The 23,256-nt window shown below is 41.6% G+C and overlaps 2 protein-coding genes across 3 annotated transcripts in view; both read left to right on the forward strand.

The window, feature by feature from the left end:
• LOC117497292 (alpha-1,3-mannosyl-glycoprotein 4-beta-N-acetylglucosaminyltransferase C-like) overlaps positions 1–9,086 on the forward strand; it is a 45,201-nt gene extending 36,115 nt beyond the window's left edge. For both annotated transcript variants that reach the window (XM_034149237.1, XM_034149238.1), the window contains exons 2-4: positions 3,237–3,370; positions 6,179–6,326; positions 6,837–9,086. In XM_034149237.1, the coding sequence (XP_034005128.1) occupies positions 3,251–3,370; positions 6,179–6,326; positions 6,837–8,002 (1,434 nt within the window). In that variant the 5' untranslated portion in view covers positions 3,237–3,250 and the 3' untranslated portion in view covers positions 8,003–9,086. The remainder of the gene's footprint in view (positions 1–3,236; positions 3,371–6,178; positions 6,327–6,836) is intronic.
• Positions 9,087–20,023: 10,937 nt separating this feature from the next.
• rnf141 (ring finger protein 141) overlaps positions 20,024–23,256 on the forward strand; it is a 9,065-nt gene continuing 5,832 nt past the window's right edge. The window contains exons 1-3 of the mRNA XM_034149176.1: positions 20,024–20,132; positions 22,007–22,204; positions 23,066–23,174. Coding sequence (XP_034005067.1) covers positions 22,071–22,204; positions 23,066–23,174 — 243 coding nt within the window. The 5' untranslated portion in view covers positions 20,024–20,132; positions 22,007–22,070. The remainder of the gene's footprint in view (positions 20,133–22,006; positions 22,205–23,065; positions 23,175–23,256) is intronic.

Here is a 23,256-nt window from a genome sequence, read left to right on the forward strand (position 1 = left end):
GGACGCTCATCGACGGCCAGACATCTATCGGCGGCCAAAATCGGGTTGGTGTGTCCGGGGCTTAACACACTAAGAAAGGGAAAATCCCAAAAAGCATAATAGGGCCTCTTTAAACTAAAATAGAACCAAAATGTAAGGTCACATTCACACCAGCCTTGTATAGTCCGGTTGTATCAAACCCTTGTGCGTTTACCCGCTTGGTGCGGTTCGTTTGGGTTTATGTGAACGCAGTCCGAGACCTCTGAAGTGAACTAAACAACCGGACTCTGGTCCGCCTAAAAGAGGTGGTCTCTCTCGGACCGCTTGCTAGTGAACTCTGGAGCGGTTCATCGCTGGTGTGAACCATACTGTAGGTGTGAACGCAGTCCGCACCAAAACATAGGAAGCGTAGTATCTACGAGTCACAAGAACGCGGATGTCTTCAAAATCTTTAGCGAAAGAGTAAATCAGAATGAAGTGTTGAACAGTGTCGTGTAAAGTAAAAATGCTCCGTCAACTACATAAAAGTAAGAACACCTGCCGTCGGTGAAACCTCCTCCTGACTGCAGAACGTCTCTCATTATATGTGTTATAATATTTTTTTTAATGGACGTTGTCTGATTATATAATAATATGCTCGTAGAGTCTGTTGATCTCCAGATTAACAGCAGCATGAAAATAACCTGCCGATGCTCCATGGCGGAGGCTCCGGTAGAAATGGCCGGGATTTGCGTTTGTACCTCCTTAATGTCTGACCAATGGTTGAACAGCATTTCCGTGCACATGACTTGTGTTTAAAGTTTATAGAGAGAGAGACTGTTGCACTACAGTTAGACGGATCCACCTATAGTCTTTTCAAAACTTATTGGTATTCCTCTCTACCTGTTATTACTTCCCTTCCTCTAATCTGAAATGACTTCAGTCGTAGAAATGAGCTTTCTCAGACGCTGATAATTTGCTGAGGAAAAAAACAAAACTTGGCAGAGAAGCAGTTTCTTAAACCAAAGCAAACACACCCAACAACAAATGGTGCTTATTTATTCATAGACGTACCCTCATTTCCATATAAATGTACGTGACCTATGGGAGGCTTGTTTGTTGTTTGGATTCACTCGGAGAAAGCAAACAAAAATCTAATTTCTCACCAGTGTTTTCTCTCGCAGACAAAGCATGCGGCCATTATTTCACCTTGTTGGATATTCTTTCATCGTTTCAATATCTGATTTTGCAGGCTGCTATCTCAGATAACTGTGTGTGTGTGTGTGTGTGTGTGTGTGTGTGTGTGTGTGTGTGTGTGTGTGTGTGTGTGTGTGTGTGTGTGTGTGTGTGTGTGTGTGTGTGTGTGTGTGTGTGTGTGTGTGTGTGTGTGTGTGTGTGTGTGTGTGTGTGTGTGTGTGTGTGTGTGTGTGTGTGTGTGTGTGTGTGTGTGTGGACTTTCATAATACATATTGACTCCCAGATGTCATTGAGTGTCCACTTAGCTTGCCGCTGCATCTTTCAGGTGGAGCTTTTTCTTGTCAGAAAAACACACTGAAGTGCTTTCTTCTCTTGTAGATATAGATGTGTTTTTTTCCCTTTCTCTAAAACAGAACTCAAGCAAGAAATAACACAATAAATAATAAGTTGTTTATTGAGTTATCGGGCCCAGTGTGTCCTTATCACGGGGGAGCTCACGACTTCTCACATCCAAAGCTACGTTTTTATGTTACGCAACTTCAGAATTAGGGAATGTGTCGTGGGATCTGCTGTTTTTTTTAGATGAGGAGCCAAATAGGACAGATAAGGAGCAGGGAAATTTTTTTTTACTTCAGGGGGCCCTATTATACTCATTTTAGGTTCATATTTGTATTTTGTCTCTACTGTGACATGTCTCCATGCTTTAATGTTCAAAAAGCTCTTTATTTTTCTCCTACTACCTGTGCTGCAGCACCTCTTTTCACCCTCTGTCTGAAACCAGAGCCCAGTCTGCTCTGATTGGTTAGCTGGCCGGCTCTGTTGTGATTGGTCAACTGCTTAGAGATGTCCCGTCCCTTAGCCTATCACGTACAAACCTATATAACACACAACAGGAAAGGGAAAACCCCCAAAAAGCATAATGGGGCAAAATGAAATGCCAATAGTAAGCAGTACTGCAGCAGTAATCTGATTACTTTTTTTGTATCCTGATGACATAATCCTGTTACATGTAGTCTGTTACTCCCAAACCTGTCATCACTGAGGGGCTGCAGGCGTTTGTTTTCTGAAAGGAGATGTCACTTTGTGTTTAATACGTTTTCAAACAACACGCACAAACTGAACAGATGAGTGATGCTTCCCCCTGTGATGTTAGATTAGCAACTAAAATGGGCCATTATTAGCAGTCACTCTGCTTAATCCAGTGATAAATCAGCCTGTGTGTGTGTGTGTGTGTGTGTGTGTGTGTGTGTGTGTGTGTGTGCGTGCGTGTGTGTGTGTGTGTGTGTGTGTGTGTGTGTGTGTGTGTGTGTGCGTGCGTGTGCGTGTGTGTCAGCACTGATGGCCACATCTGTCACGCTGAGCACCTCATCGCAACCCAATTAAAGATGAGAATCCATCCGGCGTGCAGATTGATACTTCAGGCTGCGACTAATGATTATTTTAATTGGAGCTGCTCTAATCGATATTTTCATATTAACAAAGGAGCAAATGAGTGTGTGGGATGTGAGAGGAATGGCTCACAGTGACAGGTCTCATCTCGGCAGATCTGTTGTGTCTTTTAGCTCTTAGTTTTGGTTTTATAGCGCCCAAACTTTATTGATTTCATCAACTCGGTAAAACAATAATACCAGCTCATTTCCAAATGACACAAAGACTAAGTGTGTAGATGTAAAATCATAGGATAAAAGAGGCCCTGATTAATTACTGTAAAAGTCACCAAACCTTTATTTTAAAAGTGAAGGTGAAGAGAGAAGATAACAAGCACAAAATGACTTATGGAGGCTCAAAATGATCAGATATGAAATAGAGTGTGACAATATACACACGATGACATACGGTACATCTGAGATAATAAGTAAAAACTGACAATTATTTTATGATCTATAATAAGTTTTACCGAAGACACAGTTTAAATCTTAGCAGTGCAGCTTCTTCATAACGTTGGCAACATATTCTTACATTAAATGACAAACAGAACAGCTTCAAACTAACGTTGCCTTTAGTCGGTGGTTTACTGTGTTACCGTTGAGTTATAACACTTTAAATGACCAGCTTTCCTGTTAATGTCTGATTTCCTGCAGAGATCTTGAGGCTCATGTGGAAGTCCGTGGAGAAGATGAGGTGCTTCAGGAAACGCTCCATGTTCCCCTTCCTCGGCTTCCTCATCACCTTCCTCCTCTTCTTCAACCTCTACATGGACGATGGATACGTGCTGGTGAGATTCATCCGCATTTTCTTTATGCTTATTGTACCATTTTTCATTCTGTCATTAGAGGTATTTTTTTTCTCAAGCCACTTTATATTCTACTACATTACTTTTAAGACTGTTTTCAGGTGTTCACATATCCAATAATGTTGAGTTAGATTGTTCTTTAAACCAGTTAAACCCCACGGCCCCAGCGTCTGAGGGCTTCTTAATATTTAACAAACTATGAGTGTGTCATACCCACTTAACGGGAAGAAACTCAGCTATCAGACAATATTAACCATTTTTAGCTAAATGAAACAAAAGGGTAATAACAAAGGCTCTGAATTAGCCCTGAGCGAAAAATGCTATCGCACTTAGCACAGAACTCAAGGTAAAATACCCTTATTAGAGATATGGAAAATGCACCCAAATGACCCCAGAAGTGTTTTTTTTTTGCTAAACCTCTCTAAAAAGGTCAAATGTCACTTGTTCTGCATCAATCTTGATACAGGGTACTTATTATATGTCATAGTTTGGATTCCTAAAGCTTTTAGTCTACTATCCCATCATTCAAGGGTGGTTTTTGGACGGACACAACCATTTTAAAATGTTTACTATGTTCAATCTGAATTTACTTTAAAATAAAAAAAAATCTATATTGATTCTGACTCTTCTACATCCAACTCACAGGTTTATCATTGCTTTGAGAAAAAAATATTAATTTACCCCTTTTAGAAGGGAAGATATAGTCATTTGTTCTGGGCATGTCATTTTCGAGCCTGAGACCTGGAAAACAGGCTCAGGGCTTAACAGGTTAACAAAACTGACTAAACAATCATATGATCAAAGTTCCTCAACCAGGGTTCCTGCAGGTTTCGCCAACTCAAATTTAAGACTTTTTAAGACCTTTTTAAGACCACTTTGAATAGAATTTAAGACCTATTTCACGGCAAGAAAGTATGAAGGAAAATTGCTATGAAAGAAGAAATACGTCCCATAAATGTATTCATGTTCAACATAAGAACAATGACTGAACATAACAGCATAACAGTACAGAACTGTGTTAGCGTGTTAGACAAAAAGTGTGTATGTGTGTGTGTCTCTGTGTGCTTGTGTGTGTGTGTGTGTGTGGGCTGTGCAATTAATCATATTTTAATCGCAATTACGAAACAACATAATCGATTATTTTGCTTTGCTAGGTTGTGACAGTGCACTACAACATATTTGATTAATTAATTTTAGTCTAATTTATTTTTATTTATCATATTTGTATATGTTTAGTAGCTTGTGGAAGTGCGCTCCAAAATATTTGTTGATCTTGTTTATTGGTATTTATTATTTTTGATATTATTTATTTAAATGTATCATTTATTTAATTTATTTTTTCAGTTGAATTATACGTTCAGGGTAATCAACAGTTAAAAAGATACTGTCCAAATTATTATTTGTTTTAAAGTTCAATAAATGGATGTTTTCAAAGTCAATTAATAATTGTATTTAATAATTGTGATATCAATTATTGACCAAAATAATCGTGATTATGATGTTTGCCATAATCGAGCAGCCCTAGTGTGTGTGTGTGTGTGTGTGTGTGTGTGTGTGTGTGTGTGTGTGTGTGTGTGTGTGTGTGTGTGTGTGTGTGTGTGTGTGTGTGTGTGTGTGTGTGTGTGTGTGTGTGTGTGTGTGTGTGTGTGTGAGAGAGAGAGTGACAAGAGCTATATTCAGAGCTCTGCTGCCTTGGCTACAATCTTTCATCGTTGCTGTTGTATGATTGGTGTTTAACTACGGTATTTAGCGTCTACAGCACCTCCGCTTTTAGGGTTGACGTAGACCCAAACGTTGCCCGGAGGTCCCAATGTGTTGTTGCGGGAGCTGCTGCACTAGCTAACGCTGCACTAGCTAACGCTACATTAGCCAAACAAACGCTAATTTATTTTGCAAAAGGTGCAGCGGGCTTTAAACACGTTCCCCTCCCCTGGTTTCAACCAAGCACTAAATTCGATGTTTTCCAACCAATAACGGTTGAACTTACACTTCCCCATATTTATTCGAAGATACATGAGTTTCTGTCTGCCGCTAGCTGAAGCTTGGTTGCTAGGTTACTAGCTGGGTGTTCTCCAATAAGGGGCCGGCGGAAACAAAGTTAGTGATTACTGGTTCCATGTTGATTTATTTCAATACAAATTGTTGGGGGGAACTGAAAGGCTATTACCGTACTGGTTACTTTGCAGCCCGGACATTTCCCCCAAAACACATTTAGACGCTATCGCAACACAGAAGTACCTTTCAAATCCGATCATTTTTAAGACCTTCTAAATCATATTTAAGACCTTTCTTATTTTTTTGGCCATATTTAAGACCTTTTTAAGGCCTTAAATTCATATTATCAAATTTAAGACTTTTTAAGACTTTTTAAGACCCCGCGGGAACCCTGCTCAACAGCCCATAATGAGACATAGACCTTAGTTAATAGTTCAAAATTAGCTCAATTACAGAGGAGCCTTTTCAGATTTTACTACTTTTACTTTAAACTAAGTGCATTTTCCTGTGTAGACTTAAACTGACTGTCATACCTTAATGAATATTAATTCGTATATAAATAACCCTGTGACCTTAAGAAGGCTTTGTTTTCCTCCATGATGAATCAAGAACAAAACAAGTCTTGATACATTTAAATAATAGGGGTGTTGCTTTTTAAAACAGCAAAAATACATCAACAAGCTCTCACACAACTCAAGCAGTAAAATAATAATCAATCATCAAAGCACAAATGCAAGGTAACACCGGGTGAAACAAACTATCTTTGATTGTGTGTTCTTGTCATTTGTTTTTCAGGAGGCAGAGAAGAGACAGCTGGGAGAGACGCTGATGCATCCTGGGAACTCAGAGAGATACGTGCACACCTTCAGGGATCTGTCCAACTTCTCCGGGACCATCAACGTGACGTATCGCTACCTCGCAGGAATCCCTCTGCCTCGCAAAAGTCAGTATTTCTACCGCAGATATACTACTCTGATGCAGGGCTTTTTCTGTAGTTCTGAAAAACGGTTGTGTTCCTTTTGCCTATAAGTTCTTAATTAACTTAGAAAATACACAATACTCTTTATTTGATATGTATTGAATTAACTCAAAAGTGTCCAAAAATAGGCTACCATGTGGTTAGTTTATATAGATTTATTATCAGCATCATTCAAAAGCAAAACAAAAGCACGACACAAGGTATAACAACAGAAAGACAAACTTTGAAAAAATGACACTTTTGAGAAATATAAAACTAAGACATGAAGACAGATTAAGATATATTTGAAAGAAAACATATGATAATAAAAGATAAAGCAGATGAGTTATACATGGAGGATTCAAATCAAATCGATGTTCAATTGTAAAAAAAAACAGGATTAGGATTTGAAATTTTTGCCGTATCGCCCAGCTCCACTTTTGTTCACATTTTTGTTTGATAATGAAGTAACTAAACTAATGTTGATCTTCACAGAGTATCTCACCATCGGTTTGTCGTCTGTAAAGAGGAAAAAGGGGAACTACCTCCTGGAGACGATCAAATCCATCTTCGATCAGTCCAGCTACGAGGAGCTGAAAGAGATCGTGGTGGTGGTCCACCTGGCAGACTTTGACCTGGCCTGGTGTGAGAACCTGGTGCAGGAGATCACCAGGAAGTTTGCTCACCACATCATAGCGGGACGCCTGCTGGTGATCCAGGCCCCGGAGGAGTACTACCCCTCTCTGGACGGGCTGAAGAGGAACTACAACGACCCGGAGGACCGCGTCCGGTTCCGCTCCAAGCAGAACGTGGACTACGCTTTCCTCCTCAACTTCTGCACCAACCTGTCTCACTTCTACATGATGCTGGAGGACGACGTGCGCTGCTCCAGGAACTTCCTGACGGGGCTGAAGAAGGTGATCACCTCCAGAGAAGGGTCCTACTGGGTGATGCTGGAGTTCTCTAAGCTGGGCTACATCGGGAAGCTGTACCACTCCAGAGACCTGCCCCGCCTGGCTCACTTCCTGCTCATGTTCTACCAGGAGATGCCCTGCGACTGGCTGCTCATCCACTTCAGGGGTCTGCTGGCCCAGAAGGACGTGATCCGCTTCAAGCCCTCGCTGTTCCAGCACATGGGCTACTACTCTTCCTACAAAGGAGCGGAGAACAAGCTGAAGGACGACGACTTCGAGGAAGACTCCATAGACATTCCTGACAACCCTCCTGCCAGCCTTTACACAAACATCAACGTCTTTGAGAACTACGACGCCACCAAGGCTTACAGCACTGTGGACGAGTACTTCTGGGGGAAGCCACCGTGCACAGGGGATTTCTTTCTTATAATCTTTAACAAATCGACTAAAATCAGCAGGATTAAGATAGTGACGGGCACCGAGGACAGACAGCAGGACGTCCTTCACCACGGAGCGCTGGAGGTGGGACAGAAGTCTGTGGACACTAAGCAGGGCCGGCAGTGCACGTCCTACATCACGTTGGGTGAGTTTAAAGGCGGCAGCATCGAGGTCACCAACGTGGATCATAAGATCGGCTTCGACATTGAGTGTGTGCGGCTCGTTGTCACCGCCAGTCAGAAAGAGTGGCTCATCATCAGGACTATCAGCTTATGGACCACACAGCCTGTGAGCCAGTTCATCAACTAACAGAGGGATGTTATAATCTGTAATGTACAGGATCGATTTGGGAGTTCATTTTGGACTACTTCTTGGAAATTACGTTTATGGGATTCAAAGCAATCCATATTTTCTTGGGTTGTTCAGAGATCTGCTGTATAGCTGCGTTTCCACCACCTGGTACGACTCGCCTTACCTCAGTTAAGTCCTGTGACCCGCCAATGACAGTTCTCTCTGATATAAACAGACAATAAACCACTCTAATAGTGTCAGAATCGGCCAAGTCATTGTGGAACTTTAGTCCATATCGGCTATAAAGCTAATTGACATGCTGATTGTAAAAATTGCCCAACTGGCGCATACTGTACTACACATTTCTAACATGAAACTTTGGGGTATTGAACATTTCCGGGTTCCCAACAGGACTCTATGAGCCGCCAAATAGACTTTAATGGAAACCCAAACAGAGTAAGACGATGGAGCGTCCATGTGGTGGAAACGCAGCAAATTATGTTTTCTAGGGCTGTACCGAATGTGATGTTTTTAATGCAAAGCTTTTATTGGAGGTGTTTGAAAGAAGCTCCAAATGTCTGTTGTCAATACTGTGTAGCAACATCCTGAAAATATTATGGAAAACAGAATTATTTGATTTTGTTATGCTGTATAAATGTAAATGATGTTGCAGTGAGATCGCTGCACCTTTAAAACAGGAAGGTGTTTCCTTTTGTGTGCTGAGAGTTTTTTGAAGAGGGAGAGTGTGAATTATGTTTTTAAAGGCTTTACACCAATTAATATGATTGAAGAAGATTTACTTTAATCAGATAAACACATGTTGTTAATTTGGGAAATTATCTATCTTTTTGCAATAACTCAAAACATTGTGGAGTTATTTTAAATGTTTAGATCACTGCAGTCAGAAAGAAACACATCTACCACTGAAATGTGTGTATGAATGATATAATACTAATATTAATAGTATAGCCGTATCTTTATCTGCAACTGTGCAGAAATACCTGGTTAGGACAGAATGAATTGTCATTTGCTTCTTCAAATTATTTGGTACAGCCCTATAGAGAGGCGAAGTCCCGCCCATCTACTTCCGACCCATGGGACCTTATTTCGGAAAAATGATGTATTGAAGTCAATGGGGAGAGAAAGATTATCTTTCGATCCCGTTTGAATTGTGCCACGAATTACACATATGATGTTTGTCAATATTAAATAATAATTTCCATGTCAAAAAAGTCACAGTTTGTCGTAAAACTGTTGAAATATAAGACTATGAAAAATACGCAACTAGAAAGACTACAAATCCCAGAATCCCGGTCCTGCATGCTGGCTCTTATGAACCGACTAACTCCCCTTGTGTGTATGTACAGCTCTCAACATGCCCAGACTTGTAGTGATTTTCACCTCTTTTAATACTTTTCGCCTCATTCTGAAAGAAAGAAGTGAAATGTGCCAACGTGACGGCCGTCTTGGTGTGTGGTGCGAGACGGGAGATGTAGTTCATTGAGCGGTTTCACACAAAAAAAGTGTTACTTCACAGTTTTACCACACATTTTTATTTTTTTGACTTGCAAAATTATCTTTTAAATTGACAAACATCATATGTGTAATTCGTGGCACAATTCAAACGGGATCGAAAGATAATCTTTCTCTCCCCATTGACTTCAATACATACTTTTTCCGAAATAAGGTCCCATGGAGCTCCCCGGAAAGGGAGGGACTTCGCCTCTCTATTGTTTTAATGTATTAAATAATCTGTACAGTATGGAGCCTTTATACAAATGTACATTTTCCTAAATCTGTATATAAAACTGTTCTTACATGGCTGCTTTCTTTATTTGTCAATTAGCACAAGGAAAAGCACATACAGTAATGCAGTTGAAATGTGTCTCTTTGTATCTCACCACACACATATGTCAGAGCTGGATCTGTCATAATAAAACCCAGCTGGAGCAGATTTGAGGGATTTGGTTCCTTGCTCAGAGGCTCTTTGGCGGTCCCTCTGAGTCAAACCCTCTCCAGCTACCAGTCCACACTGCATACTGGGTCCTTATGTGGAAATTGAACCTTCAAATCGTTGCACTTGACTTTTCAGGGTGTCCGCGGGGTCTTAAAAAGTATTAAAAGTTGATAAATCAATTTAGCGAAAATGAAGGCTATTAAAAAGTATTAAACGGCATTTTCCAAGGTATTACATTTTGCAGATTGTTTTCAATAACTATATAAATTGTCCAAAGAGGTTGTATTCTACAGTGTGCCTGAATGTAATCATTGCGTAGGTGTGTAGTGTGATTCTGTGTAGTTTATTTATGGCATCCCGTTGGATTTGACGTCATCTGAACAGGACATCGCGAAGGTCCGTTTACGCCGGTTGTTAAACAACATCGTTATGGGGAAATGCAAGTTTGCGTCCAAATGGTTGGAAGATAAGGAGGAAGGACAATCAATACTGTATATAGTCAATGTGAGGTAAAGTGTGTCGCCAATGTAACCGGTTAGAACTCGAAGTGGCGATGAGGTCTTAAAATGTATGGAAAGGGTCTCAAAAAAGGTCTTAAAAAGGTATTACATTTGACTTCAGGATTCCTGCATATACCCTGCTCTTGTAAATGTGCTGTTTTCTTACTTTTTCATAACCTGGTTACAGATGTTTCAAATCAGTGATCAGAATTGTATAATGCAGTGAAACTAAAATGTGTTTCACTTTGATTATCAGGACATTTTTAGGAAGTCATGCACTCAGACTCAATCAATCAATAGCTGCCTTTCACATGCTGTCTCTAAGTTCTAATGAACGAGGATGGATTCAGTGCGACCCTGTTTCCTACATCTAATATTAAACACAATCTAAAAGAAATTGAAAGAGGAAAAGTTTGAATGGCTCATTAGACGGTCTCCCTGAGTAATTCTGTCAAGACTTGTGAGCAGCCGGAGGACCTGAGCGCCACATTGAAGACGTGTCTCCTGTTCAAAGGTGTGAGAACATGCTGAAGAAATCATTCATTTCTTCACGTACCTCTTTCTCAACAATCAACTGGCAACGTCCTTACAGTGATTACTTGATTTATGTATATAAATAGAAAATAAGTATTATTATATTTTTATTTGATATAGCTTCACACTAATGTCTTCATTTTAAGGGAACTCTTAGATTTCACAGGTTTTAATATCACCAACAGCAGATTTTATTTTGGTATAATAACAGAAGGTAATGGATCCTGTTGACCTAAGGGGTGTTACGTAATTTGGACTCCTTCAAAAACACAGATTGTTGTGTTGTATACAGAATTAGAATTAGTATGGAATCAGACCATTATAAGAACTTCTCTCTCCTAACTCATGTCTGTTTCTAACTTCAACTTCAGCTAATTTGTGTTTGGTATCCTTTGCTGCCATCTGCTGGTAAGTTAATTTGTTTAAATGTAATAAACTTTATATACAGTCTATGGTAATAAACTAAATCAGGATCAGAATTGGTTTACCAAGTAGGTTTACACATAAAAGGAATTTGCTTTGGTATATATGTGGTACACACAAAGAGAAAGGAATAAGAATATGTAACAAAATAAAATAAAAATGCGACTGTTATGACAGATATTTAAAAAAAACTATTTTAAGACTATTATAACACATTAACAATATTTACACATGACAAATACTATATACTGTATTTAAAGGGGAGAGCTGTGCTGATTTTAAAGAGGTAGTGTGGAGAAGAAATGTGCAACATGTGTAGGGTTCATTGTAGAAGAACTGTGAAAATTATGAAACTAGTTGACATTTAAAATGTATTTAATAAGTAAGGGATAATGTGCAGCGAGGCGGTCTATTTTATGGGGGAAAGAACACCTGACAGGCAGATCAGGATCCAACGTGAAGCGCATGAAGGGTGTATGCAGTTTGCTTTTCAGCCAAACTGTATACAGTTCAATCGACCGGACTTCTTTGTGCAGATGTGAGGATGTGACCTTAACAACGGTCAATACATCCTTGACAGCGGTCTGTCTGTTCTGGATTAACAACGTGTCATGATATGAAGCAGCTTGGTGGACAAGGGGCTGAAAACAAAAGGAAGAAAATATCAGCACGTGTCATGGAATACAATTATATTAATTATTATTTGAATTAGGCAGGGAGCTAACTGGAGAATGCACACACTGTATCCCACCAGGAAACATACATGTAGAGAGAACACATTAAAGAAGATAATACAAGAAAGGTTTTGAGGTGCTTGTACTTAACCTGAGTATTTTCTTTTTGTACTTCACTATACTTCTACTCCACTACATCAGGGTGTCCGCGGGGTCTTAAAAAGTATTGAAAGTTCATAAATCAATTTAGCGAAAATTAAGGCTATTAAAAAGTATTAAACGGCATTTTCCAAGGTATTACATTTTGTAGCATGTTTTCAAAAAGTATATCAATTGTCCAAAGAGGTAGTATTCTAAAGTGTGCCTGAATGTAATCATTGCGTAGGTGTGTAAGTGACGTAGCCGGTGTACACCTGCGGTAGGGCCTACCTGAATGCGCGGCATCTCACCACATAAAACGAGGCATCGCCTCCTGACTGTCATACCTTTGTCTTCAGCAAGCAAGAGCAAACAACTGAGTGAAGAGAGACGGATAAAGAAGGACAATGGACTCACCATTACTGGAGCAACGACCCTGCCCTTCATGCCCGGGCGTTATTGCAGGCACCGACCTCCACCGCCGCTGTATCCAGTGCCTGGGGTCCGACCACGCGGCGGCCAACCTGGGCCTGCTTCCGGCCTGCAGCGCCTGCCGTCTGATCCCTCGGTTCAGCCGCCGACAGCGGCTGGTGCAGTTCGGGGATTGTTACGTTACGCCGGTGGAGGACCCAGAACTCGAGGTGGTGGAGGACCCAGAATTCGAGGTGGTGGAGATGGAGGACCACGATGAGGGAGTGCCCTTCGTGTTCGCCATGCCAGCGGACTGGACGGGCCCGCTCGTCGGGGACGACGACAACACCAACACCTCGTTGTCTGATGCTTCCGGCGACCGCCAGGAAGGCCAGCAGCACAGGTCAGCGCAGCAGGACTTCCCGGCGGTGATGACTATGGCGGCAGAGCGTGTAGGCTTACCGCTCCCCCCACCGCTGCCACCAAGGGCAGTGAACCGCCTACTTCAGGGCTTCTACGGCCTGGACCGTCCGGCGCAGCCGGCCTTCGTTTCGCCGGCCTTCGTTTCGCCCCCCCTGCCAGACATCTGGCGGTGTGTGGAGGCGACGTGGCGACAGCCACTGAGGACGAAGGTAGTGAAGTAAGAAGATATGATTCTACACTGTATTGAAGTAAACATGTATTGTTTGAACTGTTGTATGTATAATCACTTAGAAAAAGAATGTTATTCTCACTTTTAAATTCACTGGCCCAGAGATTCTATGTTTCATACACCAACATTGATCCTTATCACCACTAAGAGCTGTTTCTAAGTCGTTAAAGACATCGTAAAATAGGAAAAGATCCCCTGGGAAGGAATGTAGCAGTAAGATAAGGTAAAGATAAACATTGACTTTTGACCTAGTGTGGTTTGGGGTCTCACTCTGTTCGAAACTCTGATTGACCTCGGCCAGAAGCGAATCCAGCCAATCAGGACACTTGGGGGAGGTTAGCAGTCTAAACAGCTCCTCCCCAGGCGTTCTCTGGTTCGCTTGGGAGAAAAGTGGGAAGGAAGAATCGACAAATCTCCGCCCCAAAAGTAGATAGAAATACTGTTGTTTGTGTGTGTAAAAATGCTTTTTGGGTTTGGTGAGTTGGTTGACTCCGTTAATCTGTATCCGCATCGCACCATTGACAGAAGGCACTCTCTTCTCGTTCGATGGGTGGTTTGATCCCGATACATTTTGGCCGCATCGCATCACGAATCTAAAAAGCCCGGGGTACCCGGAGTACTCTGTATAACTTGTATATGTGTTTGATTTCCTACCAGTAAACTCAGATAATTGTTGTAACTTTTGATTCCGGTGTTTTCAATTCCTTTCTTAATTTAATAGAGATCCAGCCTCATCCAACGAACGGCGCGTAGCAGAGGTATTCTACTCCAACAAGTGGTGACCTGCCGACGTGGGAGCTGATCTCTAGAAAGGAACACCGATAGCCGGGGGACAGAATCCAGTCCAGGGGGAGGACACAGAGATACTGGTGACAACTAAACCAATGGCCATATACAAAAGGTGAGCAGACACCTGTTTTGATTATCGAAAATCTGTGATTGATTATACTAAAAAATTTAGAGTTGTCAGCAGCGTTCTCAGTGTTTTTAGTCACGGTGGGAAATACAATACATATTCTAGTTAAATTAGATTATTAGTGCTTAGAGAAGGGTATTCAGTCCTGGATCTAGAGCAAAAATAGTGTTTGAGTGTGGCGGGTAGATCCCAGCCCTTCACTCACTAAATACGAAGGCTGCAAGGCTAGAAAAAGAGGGTTAAATTCCCCGCAGATCATGATAAGATTGATTAATGCGGTTACCTTGCAAGCGCTTTTATTAAAGACTACAAAAGGCGTAAAAAAGGGTTGCATTCCCCGCAGGTCATGATCAGATTGATTAATGCGGTTACCTTTCGTGGTGCTTTAAATGTATAAAATGTCTGTAATTGTTATATGGTGGGTGATAGAGGAGGAGAGAGACGCGACCTCCAACTAATTATTTGGAACGACCGTATCTCATCACAAAACTGTTGTGGGGATAATCAGGCTCATTAAACGTGACGATAAAGAGATTTTGTTGACTGAGTTTTTAACTCTTGACCTGAAGTCGCAATCACCGTGAGGAGATTGTAGAAGCCTACTTCTGGAAGTCACGCTATCTGTTGAAATAAACATCGCATAATAAAAATTTGCCTGTATGTGATATGATAAGGTATGAGAAGCTCTGTGTGATTTTTTAAAGTCAAATCTGTGTAATACTTGAGAGACAGAGAGCAACGAGAAGGTGGTATAATGTCTGAGACCCTACCTCCACCCTAAGGAGATAAGGGCTCACAAATGCCACTTATGAGTATCCCATCTAATACTCCTAAAGGAAAACACATTGTTAGACCTGATATTCAGGGATAAGGAATGTTGGAAATAGTAATGGAAGATATTGAAAAATCTTAAACTGGATCAACCAACCATGTTAGTGAACCCTGCTAATATGGAGCTAATACATGTAGAAAGACTAGCAGCAGCTCTGGCAAAGACAATAGGTCCTAGCATGCAAGCACAGAGCGGTAATATGATAAGGGCTATTGAACTGACCCTTTTTGGAAATGGGATTTTCCGTTACATAACGGAAGACTCGATTCAGGCCTTAAAGAACGCTTTACAAACAAGTCAGGGAGTGTTAAATGTGGAGCTATGTTGCTCAAAAGGGAACTTACACTTTTGGGAAGAGATCTCACACTTTCTCTGTCGTGAGGTGCTGCTGACTCAAAGCAGCATACAGGGTCAAAGACAGGCGTGACCTCTGGAGAGGAAGAAAATCTAAATCTGAACAGACCACAGAGCCCATTAAAAGGTTTTATGGCCTCTACACTGAGAGGAAGATCTGGAGATTGTAAGGAACTCTCCCTGAATATCCACCCCCACACCATTGAGGGGAAGAGTGTTCCTTTCACCAATAAACAAATCATCTCTTAACCAAGTCAGATTTCAAAATAGCCATACCTCAAGTTGTTAAGAAAAGAGGGAGATTCAAAAAGTTATCAATAATTGCCCAGTATATTAAATAAATACAAACAGACACGTATCAATATAAGTCAGATAATATAGACGAGGTCAATCGTGGAAGAAGGCTGACATTTAATGCCTGATGTATAAGTAATAGTAATAATAAATATATAGCTGATATTAAATAACTGATGTATAAGGCTCGATATTTCTGAAAATAGGAACACCGTTAACGGCGTTCTATTTCAGTAAAAGGGGGAAAAGGATGGGATATACATCAGACAATATGTATGTGAGATTATTACGTTTTTAGGAGAAATTTATCAATTTAAAAATACTAGTTATGGTATTTTTTGTTTTGTTTTATTTGTTGCTTTTAAGAGAAATTGATACAGTTAAAATAATCTAGCTTTGGTTATTTTTTGTTTTGTTAGTTTGTTCCTTTTTTTGTTTTATTTTTATTTTTGTTCTATTTTTGATTTTTATTTTTATTTTTGATTTTGATTTTTGATTTTTATTTTTTGAGATGATTTCAAAACCATATTTCCAGCAACTTAAGGGCTTGGTATGAGACTTCTCCACACAGGCTGCTGACGTCAAAAGGGGGACCCGAGAAACACAAGGCCAACACAGCAGATTACGTCTGGTTGGAGGGGACCTCCCATGCCGTTCGCCTAGATGGAAAGGGAGACAACTGGTACCACTGGAGCCAGTGTGCGGTCGGGAAAAACACCTGCGAGGACCCTGGACGACATCAGGACAGAGTTGGCCCTCGTCGCGAGGACCCTGGACGACATCAGAACAGATCTGGCTCTCGTCAAGGCAGTCGACCCAGGAGGCGCCATCAGCAGACCGGAGGAGGAGGATCAGGACATCTCTCCAACAGTCGACCCAGGAGGCGCCATCAGCAGTCCGGAGGAGGAGGATCGGGAGGACATCTCTCCAGCATCGACCCGGAAGCCGCCATCAGCGGGCCGGGGGAGGACAATCAGGCCACATCTCTCTAGCAGGCACCCCAGAAGCCGCCGTCAGCGGGCTGGGGGGACGAAGACATGGCAAACCAAGACGGCACAGGGAACTCCATTTCCCGCTGAAACAGGTTGATATAGCCGGTGTGGAACTTTGTCTGAACAATCCATTTTTTTTTGAGGAACTTTCAACTTTATTTTTATATCCCATAATGTAAGGGATTTGTATTTTTTATTCTACAGAACTATGTGTTACCAAAAGAGGGAAAAGTATGATAATGTCTTTTCTGATTTCTGTGGCTACTTTTATTGCCATTTTGGTGACATGTGGTTGTTGTTGTGTGCCTTGTATCTGCTCACTGTGTGTTAGACTCATCAGTTCCACCATTGAGGGAAGAGTAAAGATGACTCAGCTGACAAGGACTTTGCTTTTTAGACATATTTTATTCTCCCTCCACTGTCATAATAAGTTGTTGTTGTGGACTGTTCCTAAAGGTTTAAAGTGCTCTATATCCCAACTTCTGATGGGTTTATATAAATGTTGGAACAGACACAGTAAGAAGAAAATTGACAGTGGTAATGTTTCAAATGCTATATGTTGATCTCGTGAGGTGAGATCAAAAGAGGGATTGAAGTAAGAAGATATGATTCTACACTGTATTGAAGTAAACATGTATTGTTTGAACTGTTGTATGTATAATCACTTAGAAAAAGAATGTTATTCTCACTTTTAAATTCACTGGCCCAGAGATTCTGTGTTTCATACACCAACATTGATCCTTATCACCACTAAGAGCCAGATGCTGTTTCTAAGTCGTTAAAGACATCGTAAAATAGGAAAAGATCCCCTGGGAAGGAATGTAGCAGTAAGATAAGGTAAAGATAAACATTGACTTTTGACCTAGTGTGGTTTGGGGTCTCACTCTGTTCGAAACTCTGATTGACCTCGGCCAGAAGCGAATCCAGCCAATCAGGACACTTGGGGGAGGTTAGCAGTCTAAACAGCTCCTCCCCAGGCGTTCTCTGGTTCGCTTGGGAGAAAAGTGGGAAGGAAGAATCGACAAATCTCCGCCCCAAAAGTAGATAGAAATACTGTTGTTTGTGTGTGTAAAAATGCTTTTTGGGTTTGGTGAGTTGGTTGACTCCGTTAATCTGTATCCGCATCGCACCATTGACAGAAGGCACTCTCTTCTCGTTCGATGGGTGGTTTGATCCCGATACATTTTGGCCGCATCGCATCACGAATCTAAAAAGCCCGGGGTACCCGGAGTACTCTGTATAACTTGTATATGTGTTTGATTTCCTACCAGTAAACTCAGATAATTGTTGTAACTTTTGATTCCGGTGTTTTCAATTCCTTTCTTAATTTAATAGAGATCCAGCCTCATCCAACGAACGGCGCGTAGCAGAGGTATTCTACTCCTACAGTAGCAACATGGGCTGGAATCCTCAGGGTACAGGGCCACTCGGACACGGGGTGTCCCGGTGTGCCCCCCCTGGATGAAAGCCTGGCGGCCCATCTGCTTCCGCAGGCAGCCGGGTGGGCAGAGGGGAGAAGGGCCCTGCCCCCGCTGCTGCATGACCGTGAAATGCTCGAGCATCTGGATAAGATGTTCAGGCTCGGAGCGCAGATGGCGGCTGCGGCCAGTAATCTTGGCGTGTTGGTATTGTCGCTGATTACCCCTCAGCAGGACATCTCCGCCCCCCCGCCTGAGGACGGGAGTGATTACTCGGACCGCTGCGTGGGCCAGATTAATAATCTGGTCCTCGGTATGGCTACCGCAGCCGGCCGTGTGATGTCCCTGGCCACCGTGGCGTCGCGTCAAGTGTGGCTAGGTCTGACCGCACTGGCCAGGAAGGACCGAGATGATCTCCTTGGGGCCCCCGTTTCCACGGAAGGGCTCTTCGGGTCGATATCCTCGGTCACCCAGCATTTCAATCGCCTGGAGGAAGAGAGGGCGCAGCTCAGCCGCATGCTGTCGCTGGCTCGCCCTCAGGTCCCTCCTCAAGGGAGAGAGCGCCCGGTGGTGGTAAGGCGGAGAGAGAGAGAGAGAGGCGCCGGTACAGAGCTCCCGTTGCGCCCTCTGCCTCCGCGGTCCGTCCCGGAGAACCGGCCCAGTACCGGCACTCACGGGGACAGGCTGGCCGAACCCGACGGGCTCCGGCTCCGCCTCAGCGAAGGGGTGCTGGGTGGGGTGCACCGTCCTCCAGGAGCTGACGGGAGGAAGCGTCCCATTATTATGTAATGCTAATTTAGCTAATAGAACCAGTTTATCGCGTAATGCGTTGTTTTCATCTTAGTTTCTATCAACCAAAGCTTACATTGTTTTAGATGTATCTTAGTTGTGTTGAGTCAAATGTTAGTTAGTTGCAGTGGTGTACATTTACTCGAGTAGGTGTAATTAAGTATACTTCTGAACTTAGTTATTCTTTCAGTTTCATAATACAACATGTTCACCCTTAGTCGACAGTTTAGTCTATTTGTATTAATCTGTATCTACACAGCCGACATGTAGAGAGAACACATCAAATAAGAGGTTTTGAGGTACTTAACCGGCGGAGATGGGTGCTTTCTGGAATCCCGCTTCCTCCCTATTTGACCCCACTGTGTTGGCACAATCGTCTTTTCATGTGAATAAAAGAAATTGCTTGTATCCCAGTCTGAGTGTCTTTTCTTTCCACACTGCCACATAATGTTGACCGTACAGATTCCGCACTCGCTGCCCAGGTGGTAACTCCAGTAAAGGAGGCAGCTAGTGGGCATGCGCGAGTGAGTGATAAACCGCACTATGCCGATACAGGGACGTTATGGCCGGAGTAGCAGGGAAACACATAACGCCGAGGGTAAAAAAAACTCCGCTTGATGCATTTCACTGTTTGGGTGAATGCATCATGGCGGAGCGCGCCGCGGTGCGTTCAAGGACCTCAGTAGAGAGTCGGCCCTTTCTGTGTCGACCCCCCCCCCCCCCCCCCCCCCGTGTCGACCCCCCCCCCCCTATTCCCTGTACTTCCTGGTTCCCAAGAAGACAGGCGCCTGAATCTCCACATTGCACGAAGAAAATTCCAGATGTTAACTAAAACAGTTACTGGGAAAACGTACTACTTTATTGTAGAAAATAAAAATAAATAAAGTAAAATGTCCTCAAAAACAGTAAAGATTTATAATACGTAGCCTATACACTTATATGTATAACTTTATTTGTGGACTTCAACACAATCGTGGTATAAACATATACTGCCCATGAATATATGAGGAAATATCAGGAAAAATAAAAATAAACCAATCGTTAATTTGTGGAGTTTTTGCCTGAGAAAATACTTTTAAAACTCTTGAAATGACTGATTTTTCCCTACTTAATTTCTTCTTCTACACTCCCGCTCCAGTAGGTGACGGTAATGCGCCGACAAACACCAACGAAGAAGAAGACGTTGTCAAACGGCGCCGTGTTGTTGTCAACAAGCAGGAGCTAACAGATCCAGCTGCTCCTCCTCAAAGTTGTGGAGTGTTTGGTAAGAAAACACTGCACATTTTCCCATGTCATGATGAAGGATCAAATGTACATATCTTTATTTAGAGAGGTTTTACGGCTTTACTGAATGTTTGTTTACCTGCGAAATGATGCTAACTACATTAGCAAGTCATGTTTAGAGTAAGCCTCGTATGTGTGTTATATCTGAAATCAAATGGGTTTTAAATGGGTTTTAAAATAAGAATAAAGCTGCTGTTCTCCACAGTGACGAGTCACATATCTAACTGTTGGCTTGCTGTTTATTTTGTTAGCTTACTGTGTATGTGGACGTTATTATATAATGCTAATTTAGCAAATAGAACCAGTTTATCGCGTTTTGTTTTCATCTTAGTTTCTATCAACCAAAGCTTACATTGTTTTAGATGTATCTTGTATTTTGTTGAGTCAAATGTTAGTTAGTTGCAGTGGTGTAAAGTAATCAAGTACATTTACTCGAGTAGGTGTAATTAAGTATACTTCTGAACTTAGTTTTTTTTTCAGTTTCATAATACAACATGTTCACACTTAGTCAACAGTTTAGTCTATGTGTATGAATCTGTATCTACACAGCCGACATGTAGAGAACACATCAAAGAAGAGGCTTTGAGGTACTTGTACTTAACCTGAGTGTTTTCTTTTTGTATTTCTTTTTGTACTTTTGTACTCCACTACATTTTGGAAGGACATTTTGTACTTTCTTACGGCACTTAATTTATTTGACAGATTTGTTTGCTAGTTACTTTTGACACAGAATACTAAAGGAAAACTTAAAAATATGATTCTTTGGTATAGAATAAACAATCCAACATTATATTTAAGTAACTAAAACAGAGAATTATTTTTGAATTAAAACCATTTTTGTTCAAAGATATTTCACAGTTATTTTTTGCTGATTTTGCTTAAAAATATTCTTAACTTTTACCCCAAATACTTAAAGTACATTTTCCTAATCTTACTTAAATACTTTTACTCAATTACCATTCTCAATGCAGTACCTTTACTGAACATAGAGTATTTTAACTGTGTGGTATCAGTACTTTTACTCAAGTAAGGAATCTTTTTTGAACAAACAAAAATAAGTTTACAGACGTCAGCTTTGTTTCCAGGAAGTTGTGGTTAGAGAGCAATAACCCTAGTAGGTGTTGTTGGGTGGGTGTACATGGCCGCTGAAACATGAAACCAAAGTATAACAGTCATAAAAGATAAACGTGTAAAAGAGGCGTGTGGCGCAATGGGCTAGTGCGTGGGATCAGGGGAACAGGTTCAAACCCGCATGTCGTTGTGTCCCTGGGCAAGACACTTCACCCCAAATTGCTCCTGTGAGGATTGGCCACAGTGTTGAGTATGTAAGTCGCTTTGGATGAAAGCGTCTAACAAGTAACATGTAATGAACAGCTCTATCTTATACTAATACTCTCTCTGGTGTGTAACTTGTGAGTGTCTTCCATGGAGGACTAGGAGGGGTATGAAGTTAGTCTTTATTCAGACAAGCAAGCTGTTAACTTTTAGGTTTACAATGCAGCTTTAACCCGAACAACTTCCATCAGAGCATTTGTCAATCATTTTCCAGTTTACTATGCAATTGAAGTTCAAATTAAAGCAAGCAATCCTATATCCTAATATGTTTTACTTCTCACTTTATAAATGTTTTCAGACATTAATTTATCTCATGCTTTCTATTCATTAGTAGCTTCTTTCAGATTTATAATAATCCTCTGTCAGTGAACAAAGAAACTCATGATACTATGTTGTAAATGAATGACTCACAATTAGAGTAATGAATGAGCAAAGGCTACATGTCCCAGAAAAATAAATAAAGCGTTCTGCATTCCTACAAACAAAACCTAAAGACTCTACCTGTGTGTTTCCCCCCAGGCTCTGCTGACCTAGATGCGCTGCAGCCTCCTGCCGCTGCCTCTCTCTCTCTGCTGCTGCCAGGATGGGCCAGCAGCTCTCAGGTCAGGCGCTGAACCGTCTGCCTGAGAAGCTGGTGAAACACGCCGGACTCGTACGAGACAGCGGCTATCTGACCTACGAGGAGTTTCTGGGGAGAGTGTCCGAACTTAACGACGTGTAAGTGGCAGTCTTTTCAGTACATTCAGGTATAAAGGGTCTTAAATTGTGCGGATACATACAGCTGTTTTCCAGTTGTTCAATGTTGTTCAGAGACAGTGGAATCAGGAGGTTTAAGCAAACACCTGCCAATGACTTGTCTCACGAAGAATTGCTGTATGTTTTGTATTGTTAGCCCTTTATTTGTGGCTTCTAGACATCACTTTACCATGGTGCCTTACTGGTTATTTGAAACATAATTACTTTACCTACAATGGCCCTAATATGCTGTCCTACATTTTGGATTGAGAGCTAAACTCTGCACATCTAGCTTCAGTGCTATTCCTTCATCTTGGATCTTAACCCCTAGACACGGGGCCCTGTTTCTGACAATCTAATTTTAGCTAACTAGCTTTCAGAGATTGTAACTGAGAGACAGGATAACAAGGTTAAAGTGAGTTATTCTACGTTGTGACCAAAGGAAGAACATTTGAATGACATAGCAGATTAGTGTAGAAGTTTTTATTATCACAAAATGTAATGTTGATAAGTTGGAAGACAAGTGTAATGTCAGTGGTTATGTAGTGCATAGTATGTAGTTTCATTTCTACTTGGTATCTGAAAAGGTTTCATATTTTGAATAATCTCTTGTCTCTGTAAAGCTGAGTTCACAGCACATTAACATCACACAGCAGTTTTGCCCAAATATACACTTAAAATCTAGAGGAAAATCCCAGCTAAATGTAGAAATGTCCAGAAAGTAACATTACCTTGTGTGTGTTTGCATGAGGAGCTCTGTCTATTGCAGACGAGAGGTAAACTGACTCAGAATGCTTTAATTGAGGTTTATGCTCTCTCTCTGTCCTGCTGGATCCCTCTCAGTACGGCTAAGCTAGCTTCTGGACAGCAGAAGCACCTTCTGTTCGAGGTGCAGCCAGGATCCGATGCCACCGCCTTGTGGAAGGTGGCTGTCAGAGTCCTCTGTACCAAGGTAAGTCCAAACAACCTTTTGCACAAAGTAAGTAGGTAAGTAACATTTATTTATAAAGTGCTTTTCACAGACATAGTCACAA

The sequence above is a fragment of the Trematomus bernacchii genome, unplaced genomic scaffold (genome assembly GCF_902827165.1).
Source record: "Trematomus bernacchii unplaced genomic scaffold, fTreBer1.1, whole genome shotgun sequence".
Lineage (NCBI taxonomy): Eukaryota > Metazoa > Chordata > Actinopteri > Perciformes > Nototheniidae > Trematomus > Trematomus bernacchii.